The 19300-nt window shown below is 53.0% G+C and overlaps 1 protein-coding gene across 1 annotated transcript in view; it reads left to right on the top strand.

The window, feature by feature from the left end:
• ACAN (aggrecan) overlaps positions 1-18437 on the top strand; it is a 35906-nt gene extending 17469 nt beyond the window's left edge. Inside the window, 8 exon segments of the mRNA XM_060003632.1 lie at positions 20-3058; positions 3888-3998; positions 11150-11263; positions 14475-14633; positions 15057-15139; positions 16003-16147; positions 16960-17142; positions 17515-18437. Of these exon segments, the coding sequence (XP_059859615.1) occupies positions 20-3058; positions 3888-3998; positions 11150-11263; positions 14475-14633; positions 15057-15139; positions 16003-16147; positions 16960-17142; positions 17515-17591 (3911 nt within the window). The 3' untranslated portion in view covers positions 17592-18437.
• The last annotated feature ends 863 nt before the right edge of the window (positions 18438-19300 follow it).

Here is a 19300-nt window from a genome sequence, read left to right as displayed (position 1 = left end):
TCTTCTTCCTTTCCTCCAGGGGTCCCTCCTACATGGCTTCCCACTAGCACAGCAACAGAGGAGAGCACAGAAGGCCCTTCTGCAACGGAAGTGCCCTCAGCCTCGGAGGAGCCATTGCCCTCAGAAAAGCCGTTGCCCTCAGAAGAACCATTCCCCTCCGAGGAGCCATTCCCCTCAGAGGAACCGTTCCCCTCAGAGAAACCGTTCCCCTCAGAGGAGCTGTTCCCCTCAGAGGAGCCATCCACACTTTCAGCCCCAGTGCCCAGCAGGACTGAGCTGCCAGGCTCTGGGGAGGTATCTGGGGTGCCTGAAGTCAGTGGTGACTTCACAGGCAGTGGCGAAATTTCAGGACACCTAGACTCCAGTGGGCAGCCTTCAGGGGAAATTGCAAGTGGACTGCCCTCTGAAGACCTTGACTTCAGTGGGCTCACCTCTACAGTGGGCTCAGGCCTGCCTGTGGAAAGTGGACTGGCTTCAGGAGATGAAGATAGAATTACGTGGACCACCAGTCCTGAAGTTGACAGGTTGCCCTCTGGAGGTGAGGTCCCAGAGGGCTCTGTCTCTGGAGTAGGGGACCTCAGTGGACTTCCTTCTGTAGGTGAGGATCATCTAGAGACCTCTGCTTCTGGAGTAGGGGACCTTAGTGGACTTCCTTCTGGAAGAGAGGACCTAGAGACCTCTGTCTCTGGAGTAGAGGACCTCAGTGGACTTCCTTCTGGAGAAGGTCCAGAAACCTCTGCCTCTGGAATAGAGGATCTCAGCAGACTTCCTTCTGGAGAAGGTCCAGAAGCCTCTGCCTCTGGAGTAGAGGACCTTAGTGGACTTCCTTCTGTAGGTGAGGATCATCTAGAGACCTCTGCTTCTGGAGTAGGGGACCTTAGTGGACTTCCTTCTGGAAGGGAAAGTCTGGAGATCTCTGCTTCTGGAGCTGAGGATCTTAGTGGGTTGACTTCTGGAAAAGAAGACTTGATTGGGTCAGCTTCTGGAGTCTTGGACCTTGGCAGAATACCTTCTGGAACTCTAGGAAGTGGGCAAGCTCCAGAAGCAGGTGGCCTTCCCTCTGGATTTAGTGGTGAGTATTCTGGGGTGGACTTTGGAAGTGGCCCATCTTCTGGCCTTCCTGACTTCAGTGGACTTCCATCTGGGTTCCCAACTGTCTCCCTAGTGGATACTACATTGGTGGAAGTGGTCACAGCCACCACTGCAGGTGAACTAGAAGGTAGGGGAACCATTGGCATCAGTGGTGCTGGAGAAACATCTGGGCTGCCCTTCAGTGAGTTGGACATTAGTGGAGGAGCAAGCAGACTCTCTTCAGGAGCTGAACTCAGTGGCCAGGCATCTGGGACTCCTGACATCAGTGGGGAAACATCTGGACTCTTTGGTGTCAGTGGACAGCCATCAGGGTTTCCTGACATTAGTGGGGGAACATCTGGACTTTTTGAGGTCAGTGGGCAGCCATCAGGGTTTTCTGGGGAAACATCTGGTGTGACTGAGCTTAGTGGACTGTCCTCCGGACAACCAGAAATCAGTGGAGAAGCTTCTGGAGTTCTTTCTGGCATTGGTCCACCATTTGGCATAACCGACATGAGTGGAGAAACGTCCGGGATCCCTGATCTCAGTGGGCAGCCATCAGGGTTACCAGGGTTCAGTGGGACAACATCCGGAATCCCTGACCTGGTTTCCAGTACCGTGAGTGGCAGTGGTGAATCTTCTGGCATTACATTCGTGGACACCAGTTTGGTTGAAGTGACCCCAGCTACATTTAAAGAAGAAGAAGGTTTAGGGTCCGTGGAACTCAGTGGCCTCCCTTCAGGAGAGGCAGATCTCTCAGGCACATCTGGGATAGTGGATGTCAGTGGACTCTCTTCCGGAGTAATTGACTCCAGTGGGTTTACACCCCAGCCTCCAGAATTCAGTGGCCTGCCAAGCAGAGTAGCTGAGGTCAGTGGAGAGTCCTCTGGAGCTGAGAGTGGGAGCAGCCAGCCCTCCGGAGCATATGACGGCCGTGGACTTCCATCTGGTTTCTCCACTGTCTCTCTTGTAGACAGAACTTTGGTGGAATCTGTAACCCAGGTTCCCACAGCCCAAGAAGCAGGAGAAGGGCCTTCGGGCATTTTGGAACTTAGTGGTGCCCCGTCTGGAGCACCAGACATGTCTGGAGACCATTCAGGACTTTTGGACCTAAGTGGACTTCAGTCTGGACTGGTAGAGCCCAGTGGAGAGCCATCAAGTACTCCATATTTTAGTGGGGACTTTTCTGGCACCACTGATGTAAGCGGAGAATCCTCTGCACCCACGAGCACCAGTGGGGAGGCCTCAGGACTTCCAGAAGTTACTTTAATCATTTCTGAGTTCGTGGAGGGTGTTACTGAGCCAACTGTTTCCCAGGAACTGGGCCAAAGACCCCCTGTAACATACACCCCCCAGCGTTTTGAGTCCAGTGGAGAAACCTCTGCATCTGGGGATGCACCAAGGTTCCCCGGGTCTGGGGTAGAAGCATCATCAGTCCCAGAATCTAGCAGCGAGACGTCTGCCTATCCTGAGGCTGAGGTGGGAGCATCTGCTGTCCCCGAGGCCAGCGGAGGCACTTCCAGGTCCCCTGATCTGAGTGGAACCACCTCCACCTTCCATGAAGCTGATCTGGAGGGAGCCTCAGGCCTGGGAGTGACAGGTAGCACCTCAGCCTTTCAGGAAGGCCCCAGGGAGGGCTCGGCTGCCCCGGAAGTGAGCGGAGAGTCAACCACCACCTATGATGTGGGCACAGAGGCATCAGGCTCACCTTCGGCCACTCCCATGGCTTCTGGAGACAGGACTGAAATCAGCAGAGACCTGTCTGGTCACACCTCGGGGTTGGATGTTGTCATCAGCACCACCATCCTGGAATCCAAGTGGACTCAGCAGACCCAGAGCCCTGCAGAGGCGCATCTAGAAACGGAGTCCTCAAGCCCCGAGCACTCAGGAGAAGAGACCCAAACAGCCAAAACACCCACCTCCGTAACTGATGCTTCCATCCCAAACTCTCCAGGAGGGACAGATGAATCAGAGGCAACCATGGCAGGTATTGTTGGGATTATTTTCCTTTAAATGGGTTTGGGTAGTTCAGACTGTAGCCGTGTAGGTTCAAGTTCTGAGCACAGATGAGCTGTGCAGCCTCAAGAAAGTTTCTTAACCTCTCTGAGCGTCATCTGTAGAACGGGAATAGTACCAAGAAAGATTAAGCAAGATATAAATATGTAGAGAACAAGCGTCATACTTTGCACACAGTGCACACTTGTAGATTCGTGATTATTATTGTTACAGTGGAGTTACATGACACAAACATTTATATGTGAATTCAACTGTCTGTACTTGGCACGGGAAGCACTATTTAGATAGTGCTGGAAATTCTGCTTATGCCCGTTTCCCATGGAGTGAGTGTGAGATGAGAGAATGAATCTGCTGATGATATTTATGCCCCAGTATTTGCTTTGTGCAGGGTGAAAACCTGCACAGTTCAAGGAACTATGAAGTGTCATTTTGGCTGTGTCCTGCCTTTAGACCCTGCCTCCCCACCCTCACCCTGTGCAGGTGAATCCTCTGCACTATAGTGATGGCCTCACCTTGACACAAACCTGGCACTGGACACCAGAGGCTGATGATTTTCCTTTGCTTTTTGCGTTGGGATCACTTGCCTCCCCCTGTGCTGAGAGACCTTCCCCAGTCAGAGAGCCCCCCAACCACTCCCAGATGCTGGGACTCAGGAGGGACAGGGTCGTCAGAAGCGTGTTGACCCAGAACCAGCCTTGTGGGCTTCTGGGGCCTCAGGCCCCACCCTCGAGGTCGTAGAGGCTGTGCTGTACCCCAGGCATCTACATTCTTGGTGCTCAGCCTCTCCCCGGGGGTTGCAGACCCCACCACCTGTGCCAAGGAGCCCTGCGGTGCAGGGACCTGCCAGGAGACAGAGGGACACATCATATGCCTGTGTCCCCCTGGCCACACTGGCAAGCACTGAGACATAGGTAAGAGCCTCATCGGCCATGGGGGGTGCAGGCAGAGGGGTTGGGAGGAGGCAACCAAGGTCAGTTGGGGCTCAGGCTTCTCACACCGGGAAGGAGAGTACACAGTGATGTGCTGGGTAGCAGGCACAGGGTAAACACGGCACGTCTTTCTAGAGTGTCCGGTCTACATGGCGGTTTAGGAGAAAAAAGTCAAGTAATTAAACTGAGAAATAGTTCGGGTTTTTTTGTCAAGCCAATAATTGTTTTATGAGTAGAATGCAAAACGTGCTGGAATTTTGAAGATAAAACTTGAGACTTCAAAGAAATGTTGAGCTAGGGTGTGTGTTGAGGAGACCCCGTCATGCCCCACAGCTCCTGGGAGGGAATCTCCATGGAGGCTGTCTTGCATCATGCAGAGTGGAGCCCTCCGGGAAAGACCCTATGGTCCCCTCCATGCTTGCGTCTGGGCGGGGTTTGGGTCCCCTTCTGGCCCTGAAGGAGATGACACAGACAGAGCTTGTCACTCCCAGCTCCAGGGTTCATGGCTGCAGGTCAGCTGTGACCCAGCAGTGCCCCACCCCTGGGCACCCACGACCCTGGGACCCCTGTTTGCCCAAGCAGCTTGTGGGATGAGTGAGGAGTCTGGGGGATCCTCTGATTGAAGGTGGCCCTGAAAACAAGATGATTAGAATCTACCTGTCGCTCCCTGAGCACCCTGAGGCCTGTGGCCATGAGGACATCTCAGCTCATGAACATCACCACCCTTGAGAAAAGAAACTCCCGGTCCCCTCCAAGCTCAGATTCTTGGGTTAGCTCTCTGCGCTGCTCCCAGGCCCTTAGCCCCGCCCTGTCTGAAGTCAGGCATCAGAGACCCAAGGCCTTCCCTAAAAGGGCTTCATACCTAGGACACATGCAAAATACCTTTACATCATACACAAAGAAGCATTCTGTATTTATAGACATTAATATATATGCAAAATAACACCTCATAATACATTATATACTCATAATATAAAGATGCTGTATCCTTGGCACTTAGACAGGAAATATATATGTTTATATAAACAGGCACTAAGGTGAATACCTATTCACTCTTTCCTGATTTGGGGTCAGCCTGTGCCCATGTGTGGGGGGCCGTGACTGAGAACACTATGGGCCTCCGTGGCCAGAGAAGGTAGGCTCTCCTAGGAAGGTCCTGGCCTTTCTACCGAGGGGACAGTGTTTCCACTGAGCCATAGTGACCCCAGGGGCTATAGACATACCCCTCTGTCATCCACCCCCAAGGGGAAGGCAGAGCACTGCCTCTGTCCTGGGAGAGCCCGCCCCTGATGAAAACTTGGGGAGACCTTGTGCGCTTTCCAGCACACAAAGTCTTCAGTCGGCAGTGGGAGTGGCTCTGTCTGTCCCGTGAGCAGTGCCCCTGGAGGGCATCGTGCCAGGTGTGCAGACACGTCCCCCCCTGGGTCTGGGTGTGCAGATGGAGAGCAGCAGGGGGCCCATCTTGGGTGAAGTGCTGTGGAGCTCAGCTCTGTCAGCCAGCTCATCCTGGGTCAGGGAGGAACAGACTCAGAGCCCGACAGGACTTCCGGGGTGGGGACAGCCGCCAAGACCAGAACCCCTTTGCCCTCTTTTGGTATCTTTTGACACCTCTCTCCATTCTTAACAACTGCTTCCCCAATCTGATGCTTGAAGCAAAAATGTGACGCTGGTATCAGAAGTCACACAGCAAGACTCATGTCCTGGCACCTCTGAAATTAGAAGTAGGTGACAATGGCCCTTAACTAATCTGCTATAAGGACAGCTTTTCTCTAATGGTGTATATTTCCAAAGGGCTTTCTTTCCCACAATTTCTTCCTAGGCAGCTCTGAGAGCTTGGTAATCATCCCCATTTGAAACTGCAGCACAGAGAGGTTAAGTGATTTGCTTAACTTCACTGAGCAAGTCCAATCAAGAATTGAGGTGTTCGCTGTTTAACACACTCGGTTAAATAAGAAGCCTTCTCTTGAACATAACAACCGGTTGTCGGTCTTAAAGAGCTAGAAGCCAGACTTCAGGGGAACCAGAATGAAGAATAGCTGTAGAATTGGAGTTGGTCCAACTAGACACTCACAGACAAGCCCTCACTACCTCATTTGTAAATAGGGTCAAAGGTAGCGGTTCTCAGCTTCAAAAAAATTCTGATGCCTGGGTCCCACCCCTGCAGATTCTGATTGGAGTGTTTCTGTGGCCTTGGCACTGGGGTTTTTTTTTTGTTTTTTGTTTTGGGGTTTTTATTTGCGGTATGCGGGCCTCTCACTGTTATTGCCTCTCCCGTTGCGGAGCACAGGCTCCGGACGCGCAAGCTCAGCGGCCATGGCTCACGGGCCCAGCCGCTCCGCGGCATGTGGGATCTTCCCAGACTGGGGCACGAACCCACGTCCCCTGCATCGGTAGGCGGACTCTCAACCACTGCGCCACCAGGGAAGCCCAGCACTGGGGTTTTTTAAACTCCCAAGTGACTCCAGTGTGCAGTCAGAGCTGAGAAACACTGCTATGAGGATTAAGACCATCTGTGTACATCTGACCAGTTCCCCTTCCCCATCTCTCAAGCCACTGATTACAAAAAGCTTTGTCATCTCTAAAGGGCAAGTGGTAAGAGTCATCCACATGCAAAATCTGGGGTCTCATTGTCCATGACTCTACCCGTGGGATCCCAAGTCGCTCCTGTTCAATTCAGGCTCAAGATCTGGTGCTTCCAAAAGGACTGCAGAAAGTGTCCAGTATCCACAGATCACCCACCTGTCATCTGGCTCTAGAACTGAGAACCACAGGTTGTTAAAAGCGTATAGATCAGTGTAATCTTGTTTAGTCAGCGTTCCACAAATAAGTTCTTGATAAATTATTAATCTCTACTCTTTACATCAAAATAAATATGTTTAATGAATACTTAGATTCTTTAGCAATTAAAAGCAGGACTGGGGACTTTCCTGGCGGTCCAGTGGTTAAGACTCTGCGCTTCCCACTGCAGGGGGTGCGGGTTTGGTCTCTGGTCAGGAAACTAAGATTCTGCATGCCTAGCAACGTGGCCAAAAAAGAAAAGCAGGACTATCCTATTCGGATCCACTTAAAAAGCAGAAGCATCCTCCCCACCTCCATTGCTAATACAGTATTTCCTGTGGGGATTAGATTTCTGATTCTGAGGCTTCAATCCTGGCTACTCCTTAGAATCAGAATAGCTGGGCCCCGCCCTGAGCTATTCTGATTCACTTGGTCGGGGGGGCCGGGGGGGGGGTGGGGCGCGGGCGGGGCGGGGACGGGGACTCTGGTGCTGGTGGTAATTCTTACTAATCTAAAGATTAACTACCACAGTGATTCTAATGGGCAGCTAAATTTGAGAAATCAGATCTCACATCCAATTTCCCAGGAATCACTGGCATTGCCTGGATTTCTCTAAACTCCTTGGTTAGAAGGGCATGAAATTAAAATTTAATCAGCCTCTTTTCTGTTTAACTGACATCTTTTACTTTGTGGACTTGGGGTTCTGATCTATGACCTGACCCTGTCTCTCCCCTGAGTGGGGTGATGTTTGAATTCCAGTGACACCTTATCCCTGGGAGGTGGGGGGAAGTGCTTTCCAAGCAAGTGAAAATACAGGGTTACAAGTGAAAATACAAATTACACCTTCTTGACTTAACCAAGAAGTCCATGGGCAGATTTTAGCAGGCAACTAATTGAATTTAGCAGGATATTAAAGTTACATTCAAGATCAAACTTTAAAAATATAAACAACTTGATAGTATAAGTAACTATAACATACTTTTAATCTAATCATGTTTGTTTTTAAAGCAAATTGGAACTGATAAATATGCTCTTGTAATCCTTCTGTCGATTGTGATACACCAGAAAGTGAGTGTACGTATTCAATTCTGTTCATCCTGATTAATCCTAGGTCTTTGCAGGGTGCAGAGCATCTGTTGAGCTAAGAAATTGTCTCTGTGCTTCTTGAGGAGATTTTCCCCCTATCCTTGTCCAGGAAAGTCATGTCCAGGGTCAGTACATACAGCTGCACGGGTTGTACACAGAACAACTTGAGGGGTACCATTCATACCATGCTATTTACGAGTGGCAACCCCTTTGGTTGGGTATCACTTGAGTAAAAGCGCCTGCTGTCACTTCATTCAACCTTTTCTATGAACAAAATAAACTCTAACTTGGAAATCCTGGGCTCTGACCCAGGCAACAGCTGGACAAGACCCCTTCAGGGTGGAGACCTGTGGTCTCCAACTCAGAACCCTCACCTTTACCAGGGTTCTCAGTTATTTTGTCCCTTAAGTTAGAGATATCACTAGAGGGCCTTGTTCAGGAACAAACCATCCCGTTTGGTTAGAGTAGAGAGAAGAGGACTCAAAGTCCCTGCTTAGTGATGACCGGTGAGCCCTTGGCTGGCGCAGCAGAAATGGTAATGAGATGCTGAGATCCAGGAGTCCAGTGTCTCTCTCTCTCTCTCCATGTGGAACAGAGGCCCAGCTTTCATCCTCATGGTCTAATTCTCTCCTCCATCTTCTCCAGTCTGTCTCCCTCACTTACCAGCATGGGCAGGTCACTTCATTTGTTTTCTTATCTCTAAAATGGCCCAGCGACGTCCATGCCATAGGGCCGCTGGGAGGATAAGTGTGTGTGAGACATAGTGTCTGGCTCAGAGAAGATTTGGGGGAGATATTGGCTCCTTCTCTTTCCTCTCTTCTTTCATACAGTCTGCCCATTGCCCAAAGCCCTTCCTGTCCTCCATCTGCTGTCACCTTGTCTGGGGTACCCAAAGTACAGCAGGGCCCAGCCCAACTCTTCTCATGGTTCCAGAAGACAAGCAATGTTCCAATTGCCTTCACAGAAAGAGGTGGGCAAATCAGGGCCAGAGTGGCTCTTCCAGCCAATGGAAGGGGAGAGGATGCACCACAAGCCTGAGAAGGCCCCACGCAGGATGCTCAGCCCTCTCCCTACTGTTGAAGGCCTCTCTAAGCTGCTCCAGAGCCACTCACAGGCTCTCTGGTCTTCAGGATTATGGCCCTTCCTTTCCTCCTCATCTGCGAATCCAGGGCCCTGCATAAAACAGCTTCTGAGCCCGGGAACCTGGTTCCTTGTGTTTCAGTCCCTGCAGCCTTCTCAGATCCTGTGCCCTGGCCAAACACCAAAGGAAAACTGTCCTAGTCCTCAGGCCGCCTTGTGGGGGCGAGTGATGTGAAATAAGCTTCTGGGACCACTGGAAGCTACCTGGCCTGACCTCCCTTGGGGCCTCCGCCCTCCCGCCCTCTCCCGCATGGGTTGGCCAGAGGCCCCAGGGTTGATGTCTGGCTCTTCTCCCCACGGGCCACTCCTGTCCCCTGCTCTGTACAACTGCTTTAGCGCCTACATTTGCTTAATACCCCCTTGCCCAGTGCTTCCCATCTTCCATAATGACGCTAATGGATGAAAGACAACAGTAGCTTTTCTGAAGCAGGAGAACCTCCCCCAGCTTCCGCCCACCGGCCTGACCTATTGCTGCTACTGCTGCTGCTGGGAATCCTGGTGCATGCTGGGAATCCAAGTGCATGCTGGGATTTCAGTCCATTCCTCCATGCATTTTGGTTTTGCTTGGAACAGTTTCAAACTTGGAACTGTTGGTTTCTAGCCCATGGTGTACACTCCGTGAAATAAAGTCAAGAACTTCGTGGGAAGAGAGACATACCTGAGGACTTGAGATTTTCAGGCCTCCCATTGCACAAACCCAGCTGTGGTCTAGATAACATCGGCTATGCACTAGTGAAAAGGATCCAGAAGAAAGTGCTTTTATCTTCTTATCAGAGGATTGACGTTAAGATCTAGTCAGTTCTTACGAGAGGTAAGAACTAAGTCCTGGAACATATTTAGGGAGCTGCCTACATGGAGACCACCCACAGACACGCCAGGTCCTGAAGGTTGTATGAACATAGCTGTACATATCATGCTGCCCCCATAAGCCAGTGGAACCCTTTCATTCCAGAATTTTATTAATCCCCTGGGAAGAGGAGCTTCACAATACCTTTTATAATGTTCCCAGAGGAAGTAACCCAGCCGGTGTTTTTGGAGAACGAATACAAAGAGAGTAGAAGGATCCTCTAGGTCTCTGGCTTCTCTGAAAATGCAGAAAGACCAGATTAGGAGTTTCAGTTCTCACCTTGGCTAATGGATGAAAATTTGAGGCAAAGCCAATGACTTACCAATGTAAGTCCCACAAAGAAGTTGGATCACAAAGAACATCCTGGACCAGAAGAACAGACGGAAAGAAGAGTCTTCTGGGGAACAGAGGCTGATGGGGACCTGACAGTATCCCAGGCTGGTGCTGGTGGGTGGCCACTTACTAAGTGCCTCACTGGCTTCAAACACTGGTCTCCCACTGGCCAGGATGCAGCCCTTCTAGAAATCATGACTCATTGGAGATGTCCATGTTCTGAGGCCTTAAACTGGAAGGAGATTACATGGGGAAATATTAGGCTGGGTCTCTGTCCCTCTCCCCAAGATAACAATGTTGGCTTCATCTTTATAAGATACTGTAGAATCTAATTTACTGAAGACAAAGAAGGTGTCTGCAACCAAAAAAAAAGAAAAAAATCTAACAATTTCATGCGGATATCCCACACTGCCATTTTCTCACGATCCTATACTCCGTGAACCACTTCTAGCTTGTTTGTTCTAGTACTGCACGGCCTTGTCCTCTTTCCTTGGTTCATAACTACAGAAGAAGCTAGGAAAAGAAAGAGCTCTAACCAAACTTCAAGAACTGGAATTCCAGTGTCCTTGCGCAGCGCCATGTTTGAGAGCCAATTCAGACCTCAAGGCCTCTTGAAATATTCACAAGAGAAGACGTCCTGGAGGAACTCCAAGCTCACTCTCACAGTAGGCATTTGCCCTCAGAAGCAGCAGATCCCTTCACCCACTGGGAAACCTGGCTCCAATGCTCCAAGCTTGCCCATCCAGAGCCACACACATCCAAGAAAACCCTTGTTGGATCTTTGGCTCAGCACTCCAAGATGGCAGCAGCAGCAGCAGCAGCAACAGTTCTTAGAAAATCCAGGGCTCTGGAGAGCAGCAGGGCTGGCCACCCATAAAGAAGCTGCAATGCAATTGTGAAGCTGGAGTTGCCGGCAGGAGTCCTAATGGTGGCCCTTGGTTTCTTGCAGACATTGACGAGTGCCTCTCAAGCCCTTGTCTGAATGGAGCCACCTGCGTGGACGCCATCGACTCTTTCACATGCTTATGCCTTCCCAGCTACCAAGGGGACCTGTGTGAGATCGGTACGACCGTCTCGGCTTCAGCTAATGTTACTAACTGCTGCACCCCCTCTTCCTCCCTCATCCTTCCCTGCTAACCACAGGTTCTAGGCCCTGTGGGGCCCCCAAGATCCATCCAGACAGCCACTTCAGGGGCCACAAGTGAGAAGTCGGCCCCACTCACTCTCACTCCTTCTCTTGCTGTTCCCTGCGGAAACCCTCCTCTGGGGCACTGGCTGATCTGACTGCAGAAGAGACATGCAGGCCGGGCCAGCCTGCACTTTGGAAGGTGGGGCTCTGGGGGACCTTTCAAACACTAACCTGCTCCAGGGCTTCCAGATGCCACCAGCAAAGTTGGTGCATGCATCAGACTAAGAAGACAGGGCCAATTCCATGCATTTGTCTTGAAGGACACTATGGGTGGGAGTCATTGGTTCTTGCTCCGGATGAGAGCCCCGGATCTTCCCAGCATGGCCATGGGCATGTGTCTGCCTGCTGTATTGCCCACGGGACCTCTGTGGCCCCTCCATAGCCTTGGGAGCCACCGTGCCACACTGGTCAAGCTGCCTTCCTCTTCTTCTCTGGCAAGAGCTATGGTCTGTCTGTCTGAGAGCTCCCGTGTCACCAGCATGCTCAAGTCATGCATGCACAAGGACAGCTGCATGTCACCTTATCCTCATTGCCACCGTGACAGCTGCCACGTCAGTGCCACTCCGCTCCACGCTTCCTTGCTCCCTCCCTTGTGCAAGGCAAAAGGCTGGCCAGAGAGAACAGAGCCTCGCTGCAAGGGCTCTGAGCTTCCTCTCTTGGGCCTTGCCAACCCCTCAGTTTCTGCACCTGGGCCAGGCTCTGCCAAGGGGAGCTGTGGGCCAGGAACTTCCTGAGGCCAGACTGAGCCCACAGCCCTCTCACCTTCAGTGTTTCCTAGTCTCCCCATCTCAGGGCCACCCCGTCTCAGAAATGGGGAGGTGGAGCTTGCAGTTGCTAGTAGCAATGGTCCGTGCAGAACTGGAAGTGTTTAGGGGCTCAAAACCATTTTCAATGAACTCTCAATTTAGACATCCCAGAAACTTCCAGACAGCAACTGAAACTCCTAATCAGAGTGGGAAGGTAGTTTTGGATTGCATGTTCCTTGGAGGCACTGCCAAGGTTACAGACTGGTGGAGGAACTTCTGGAAGAAAAGACTTGGCCTGGACCCTCCTTCCCTGCAGCCTCCCATTCTCCACCTTCACCCCAAGACTCCAAGAAACTGGTGCATGGGGTCTTGTCTGGGGTGGGAGTGGAGAGTTACAAGGATTCCAGGGTGCCAGAATATTTGCCACAGGGAGAAGGGCACGGAATGTCCACGCAGACAACAGCTCTTGGGTGTCAGACTGGGAGAGGAAGTGCCCTGCTGGAGTGGAGGCCAGGCCCGCAGAGGGCTCTGCACTCTGATGGAGCAGAGAGAGGGTGCCAGAGCCCCCGAACCCGTCCCTGGGCCTGGGCGCCCAACCGAGCAGGGCTGCATCTCTTCTCCTACTCCAATCCTGAGCGCTCACCACCCCAAGGGTGCTTCAAGCCTTGGCTCTGGCCCTGCTCCTTCTTGCAGCCTTCCTGGAATTGTGTTGCTGTTTCCCCAGAGCCTCCATCCTGCATGGCCCTGGCCCCTCCCAGCACAGCTGCTGCCTCCAGCTTTGCCCACCCAACTCAGCCCTCAGGCACTCAGGTGGCCCAAAAATGGACCCCACAGTCAGCCCTGGGATGACATGTCTCTGGCCTCCTCAGGTGCTCAGCTACCTCTGAAGTCTCTCTGCCTTTTCTTTCTCTCTGCCTTTCTTTCCAAACCCTTGGGGAAGGCATTGGCAGCATCCTCCTAAGCCTTCCTGCTGCTCTGCCTCTTTCTTCAAAGGCTGCTGGCCTCAAACTCTTCTCTCTCTCTGCTCTTCCCAAGCGTCCGTCTTCCAACCCTGCCAAGCATCCACCCCTTCAGCTTAAGCATCCTTCCCTTCAGGTACTGGTCCTTTCTTCCCGGAACAGCCAGACCAGGGAGGCTGCCATACAGCCTGGGGGGTTCATGGCCCTACACTCAGCTCTGGGGCCCTAGGGACAGCCCTTCACCTGTGAGGCACCAGGGGAAGAAAGAAAAGAGGGTCTTGGAATTCCCTCTGTCCTGTACTGTGCTGGCAGGTGTTTAACAACTGACTCTCAGAGAGGAAGGAGGATCCCTGATTTGTAGCATCTGCCAATTTCTGGGGTATAACACTCTCACGAGGGCCAGTTAAAGCTACCAATGTAATGTCACTAGAGGCCGAGTTGGGGACTTCCCTGATGGTCCAGTGGTTAAGACTCCACGCTTCCACTGCAGGGGGCACGAGTTCAGTCCCTGGTCAGGGAACTAAGATCCCGCATGCCGCACAGAGTGGCCAAAAATAGTTAAATAAATAAATTAATAAAATAAAATTAAAAAATAAAGGCCGAGTTGGGAAGACACACTCCTAATGGCTTTCCCAAGCCTGAAGGGGCCAGTTCCAGCACCACCTGCCTCTGTCTGTCCCTCTAGGCTCTGCTCCAAGAGCTCCACATCAGTGCCTTCTGCTGGACTCAGAATCCATTACCAATGTAGGCTTGGGAGGAGAGAAGCCCTTCCCCTCTTCCCATCTGCCACCAAGAAATAGAATGAAAAGCCAGGGTCCCTGGGTCGTGGACCCTGAGGCAGTATCGTGTGCTCTGATAGGATAGACTTAGAGCTCTGTGTCTTCTTTGGACCCAAAGCAGACATTTCTGCTCCTCTGTCCCCACCCAAGTTTCCATTTCATGCCCCCAGCACCGCCTGCTGCTGCCCCCTTCACACACTTCCCCACAGCTCCCTCTCTCCCTGGAGCCCCTCACAGCCTCTGAGCCATGTTTTTCCCTAAGCCTCAACACCTCCTACCTTCCCATCTCTTTTTACCTGGCTGCTGAGCTCTGCCAGCCCTGCAGCGCAGACTTCAACAGGAGAAAAGCTTTGTGGGTGGGAGGCAATATCAGGAAAAGAAAGGGTCCCTGGCATTTCCCAGAGGCTCCTGGGGAGGAGGGGGCAGGGCCAGGCCTCTTGGCTTCCAACTTGAGCCTGGATCCAGTCGGGCCTCTCCCTTCCTTTGGGGAGTGACACGGAAGGCAGGGTGAACGCAGGAATCCCTGCCCTGAGACTGGCAGCAGACGCCATCCCCAGTCGGCCTCCAGGCCCTCTCCTCAAACCCCTGACCTGTGTTGCAGACCAGAAGCTGTGTGAGAAGGGCTGGACCAAGTTCCAGGGCCACTGTTACCGCCACTTCCCCGACCGGGCGACCTGGGTGGACGCTGAGGGCCAGTGCCGGAAGCAGCAGTCACACCTGAGCAGCATCGTCACCCCTGAGGAGCAGGAATTTGTCAACAGTGAGTGCGCCGGGCCTCAGGGGCCCAAACGGATAACGGTCACGTGGGCGAAGGATCTCCCTTGACAGCAGTCAGCGGACTTGAGCCCAGTGAGGCAGCAGGGGTCGGGGGCAGGGAGGGAGGGAAGGGCATTTCCGCCGCCTGAGGGGCCAACGGCTCTGGCTGCACCCAGGACAGCCCACTGTCCATCAGAGTCAGCCCTGGATTAACCCCGAGTCTGTCACCAGTCCATGTCAGCTCAGGGAGATGGTCCAAATGCACTCCAAACATGCAGGTGCTAAGACCCTTGTCAGGACCCTGGAGGCAGGTGTCACGCTCCTAGGAGCCCACCCAGCTCCTGCCACCCCTCCATCCCCTCTGTCTCTATGAGCTCAAGTTTCTCAGACACCTTCAGGGCGCCCCATACCCATGTCCTCTCTCCAGACAATGCTCAGGACTATCAGTGGATCGGCCTGAATGACAAGACCATCGAAGGAGACTTCCGCTGGTCAGATGGACACTCCTTGGTGAGTTCTGCTGGGGGCACCCGGGATAGTTGGCGGCCCAGAGGAAATGAATAAAGACCCCCGGAGAGAGACACATTCAAATCACATGCAGACATTCACTGAGCAGCTGCTGGACTGGGAGCCCTGAGATCCGAGATTGTGTCTCGTTCTTGTCCCTTTAGAGACCAGGCCAGGGCTGCACAACTGAATAATGGCCTGAAAGGAAGGGTGAGGGATGAGGAGGGCAATGAATGAATGAAGGCAAACCACCGAGAGGGAACGTGGAAGCTTTAGAGTGGTTCCTTGCCCACAGAGGACTCGAGTCCACTCAAGGAGACAGACAGACAGATAGAAAGCAACATGGTTGCCAGCTGAACAGTACACATAGTAAATGATGGAGGTCAGCAAAGGACCCCAGGGAAGGCTCCCTGGAAGAGGCGAAGGTGAACAGGGTCATGGGGGAGGGGAGCAGTTACATTAGAGGAAAGGGGACTTGTTTGTCCCTGAGTCAGGCTAGAGGGAGAAGCCTGGGATGGCAGAGTCTGGACTTGCGAGCCATATCTCTACCTCCCAGTCCTGCCCAAGCAGGCAGCCTGGGTGACCAGCCCCGTTGGCCCATATGGAAGAGGAGAGTGTTGTCAGCTCATTAACAGGGACTGTGAGTCCTGGGGGCTCTGAGTTCCTGGCAAGGACCACAGCCAGATGGTGTGAGCAGTTCTTTGGAGGGCCCGTGGGTTCCGTGGCACCTGGGACAGCCCTGACCAGACTCCCAGCAGTCTTTGCGCCCCCGCCCGGAAGGGGCTTGATGCAGAGGGAGAGCAGGGGTCCGGCCAAGCTGTACTGCGGCTGCCCCCTCCTCACCCCTTCCCCACTCCCACCCACAGCAATTTGAGAACTGGCGCCCCAACCAGCCGGACAACTTCTTTGCCACTGGGGAGGACTGCGTGGTGATGATCTGGCATGAGAAGGGCGAGTGGAATGACGTTCCCTGCAATTACCAGCTGCCCTTCACGTGTAAAAAGGGCACAGGTAAGCAGCAGCCTGGGAGGGATAAGCAGCGTGGAGAGAATCAAGACTCCAGGCTCCTGCTGTGTGACCTGGGGCGAGTCACTCGGACTTCTGGCTGTTGAGGTCACCTCACCCGCCCAACCAGCAGATTGGAGCTGACCTGGGGGGGGCCACTCCCAATGCCAGCATCCCAGAGCTGATGGAAAGGGCCAGCCCACTAGGGACAGGAAGAGGGTGAAGGTCACAGGAGGACAGACCCCCTCCACACATACGGTGCCTTGGATATCAGCACAGAAAGTCACCCACAATCACACATAGGTTGGGAGCCTCCCTCTCTGGGGTTCCCAAGCCCGTCAGTCGCAGAGTCTGTGTTGTCAGCCTTGATCATCAGCTTTAAGTCTGTGGACACCTAGGTGCGGGTAGGACACTCCCCAGCTGTTCCCACTCCTGGCCGCGTTCCCCTCCCTTGCCCCCGAGGCCTCCTTTAGTTCCCACTTTCCCCTGCATCACTGTTTTCATAGAGAAGTCACAGACAGTCTGCCTGGCTCTCACCCTCTTTCCCCACCTTTCTCCCTTTTATTCCCTTACTGCTGCTCTAAATCATCGAGGAACCCAAATGTTAGAACCAGTGTTTTCCAGATTCTTAGTGCGGCATGAAAGCACCCCTTCCCCAGCAATCAGGGCTCACTGCTGGGTGTTCAGGCTCCGTGCCCCTTCCTTGGGCTCTGAGCCCATCTCCTCACAGCCAGAGGGGGCCATACTGGCTCATGACCAGCATGGGGCATCACGGGAGACCCTCTCAGAGCCCTTTCTGAAGTGTGTTTGCCCCTCAGTGGCCTGCGGAGAGCCCCCCGTGGTGGAGCACGCCAGGATCTTCGGGCAGAAGAAGGACCGATACGAGATCAATTCCCTGGTGCGGTACCAGTGCACCGAGGGCTTTGTCCAGCGCCATGTGCCCACCATCCGGTGCCAGCCCAGCGGGCACTGGGAGGACCCTCGGATCACCTGCACAGACCGTGAGCATCACCCCACACAGCGTTAGATACCGCCAACACGTCCTCCTCCCTGCCCCCCGCTGTCTGCACCGTCCATGGGCTCAATCACAGATGTCCGCTGCCCCCAGGGAGGGCTCACTTGTACTGAGAAGGTGAAGATGAAAGCAGGTGGCCCACTTTCCTTTTCAACACCAGCCCCGAAGCCCCGAAGCCCAAGGTGGTTCCAAGAAAAGTCAAAACCAGGAAGTGGGTAAAGCCTCAGGCTGCCTTCCAGAGCCCATGGTTTCTGCAGGGAGGGGAGCCAGCGGAGAAGGGTCGGGACGGGGAGAGGCTGGGTTGGCCCACTTTCTTCCCAGGGTTCACCCAGATGTTTCCATCTCCCTTTCACCCCAGCCTCTACCTACAAGCGCAGACTACAGAAGCGGAGCTCACGGCCCCTGCGGAGGAGCCGCCCCAGCACGGCCCACTGAGAGGAGCTTCCAGGATGTGCCCAGGATGCTGAGCCCAGGAGCCTTGCCAGGCTGACATCCCACAGGGATGGTGTCCTCTCCTTGTCGCTTTCTGTCATATAAGGAATTCCATTAAAGAAGGAAAAAAAATAAATCCCACATTGTGTATGCACCCCCCGACCCCCCCAAATCGCCAAACTGCATCTAATTTTCCTCCCAAATGCCAAAGCAAAGCAAACGTATTGTAACCCGTGGACTGAGTTTAGAGACGTTTCTTCAATCTCCCGTTGTGCCTTTCCAGGGACCAGCGCAGGGACAGGGGGAGAAGGGGAGGAGTTAAGTTAAATAAAGAAGGTAATTTTTTGTTTCCTGACTTTATCCAAGAGCAGTGCAATCGTTGGTTCTTTCACCTCCAGGGAGAGCTAGGGAGGAGGGAGGAAGGGGCAGAGGCCTGAGGGCATGAAAAGTGCGGAACCGCAGCTGAATGTATGGGATGAGACGGAGTCTGAGGGCTGCACCATCTGTGCGGGGGAGAAGCCTGGGGGAGACGGGGTGGCTTCCGGCCGCAGGTGAGCGGGCAGGAGAGAGCAATCGAGGGATCTTCCGAGGCGTGGGGGTCGGGTTCCTTCCGAGGGACCCTTTTCCAGAGTCGTCTCACCCAGGTCTGCCACCCCAGCAGGTATCGATCTCGATCTCTGGCAGGGCTGGGCGGGGGGCATTTCCTTCCCAGTGGGAGTGCCGCCCAACCCTCCCCCCTCCCTCCCCCACCCCCCGGGACCGTGCAGGCACCAGGGTTCCGTGCACCTATTTATATTTTTGAAAACTAAAGATTATGATAATTATAATGATAATAAAGACATTGGAAGAGATCTATTTCTTTTCTTTTCCCTTCTTTTCTTAATTTAAAGAGAAGGCGACCATGGTCCAGGGTCAACTGAAGGGGCTCTTAGGTATGGGGGCAGTGGGGACACATTTTGATCAAATGACCCCGAATTCTTGCAAATCCTGCCTGATCAGAAAGCCTGGGACAGTCACACTTGTGGTGCTTTATTTTCGCAAGTGTACCTGTGCGGATGATGGATTGTGTGTGTGTGTGTGTGTGTGGGTGTGTGTGTGTGGGTGTGTGTGTGTGTGTGTGTGTGTGTGTGTGAGAGAGAGAGACAGCCAACGGGTGCTGTGTATGGATTTGCCAGTTGGCATGCTGTCAAAGAACAACTCAAGTGAGACATCTGGCCACTATCCGGAGTTTGGTCCTTTGATTTACACTGTTTGCTCACATAGGAAGAGTCGATTGGTAGAGAGAGTCCAAGAACAGAAGCAAAATCAGGATTTATAAGAGGGAAGAAAAAAATTGCAGACAGCCTAGGAACAGTGAATCTTGCTTATACATTTTTGAGGTCAAATGGTTAGCTAGCCGCTAGCACAAAGGTCCGGGCATCCTGCCCTTAAGTAGGCTGTAGGATACCAACGAAAACGATTTCGACTGTTTATGGATTTCCCTCAACAGACCTTGAGTCGAGCTGGAGTGTGCACTCCAGGCAGTGACCCTCCGCCAGCCTCCTCCTTAGAAGGCCAGGTCGGCGCCACCCTCTCATCACACTTGCTCAGCGGGCACTGATTCTGTGTTTATGAAGGTGTCTGGGTGTTGGTTAGTGTGTGCCAGTGTGAGTCTGCTAGTGTCTCTTTGGGTGTGTACGTGTGTGGTTGAGTATTTGTTGGTGAATATTTTT

This window comes from Delphinus delphis, chromosome 2, assembly GCF_949987515.2.
Source record: "Delphinus delphis chromosome 2, mDelDel1.2, whole genome shotgun sequence".
Classification (NCBI taxonomy): Eukaryota; Metazoa; Chordata; class Mammalia; order Artiodactyla; family Delphinidae; genus Delphinus; species Delphinus delphis.
This window is presented reverse-complemented; position numbering and strand designations above follow the sequence as displayed.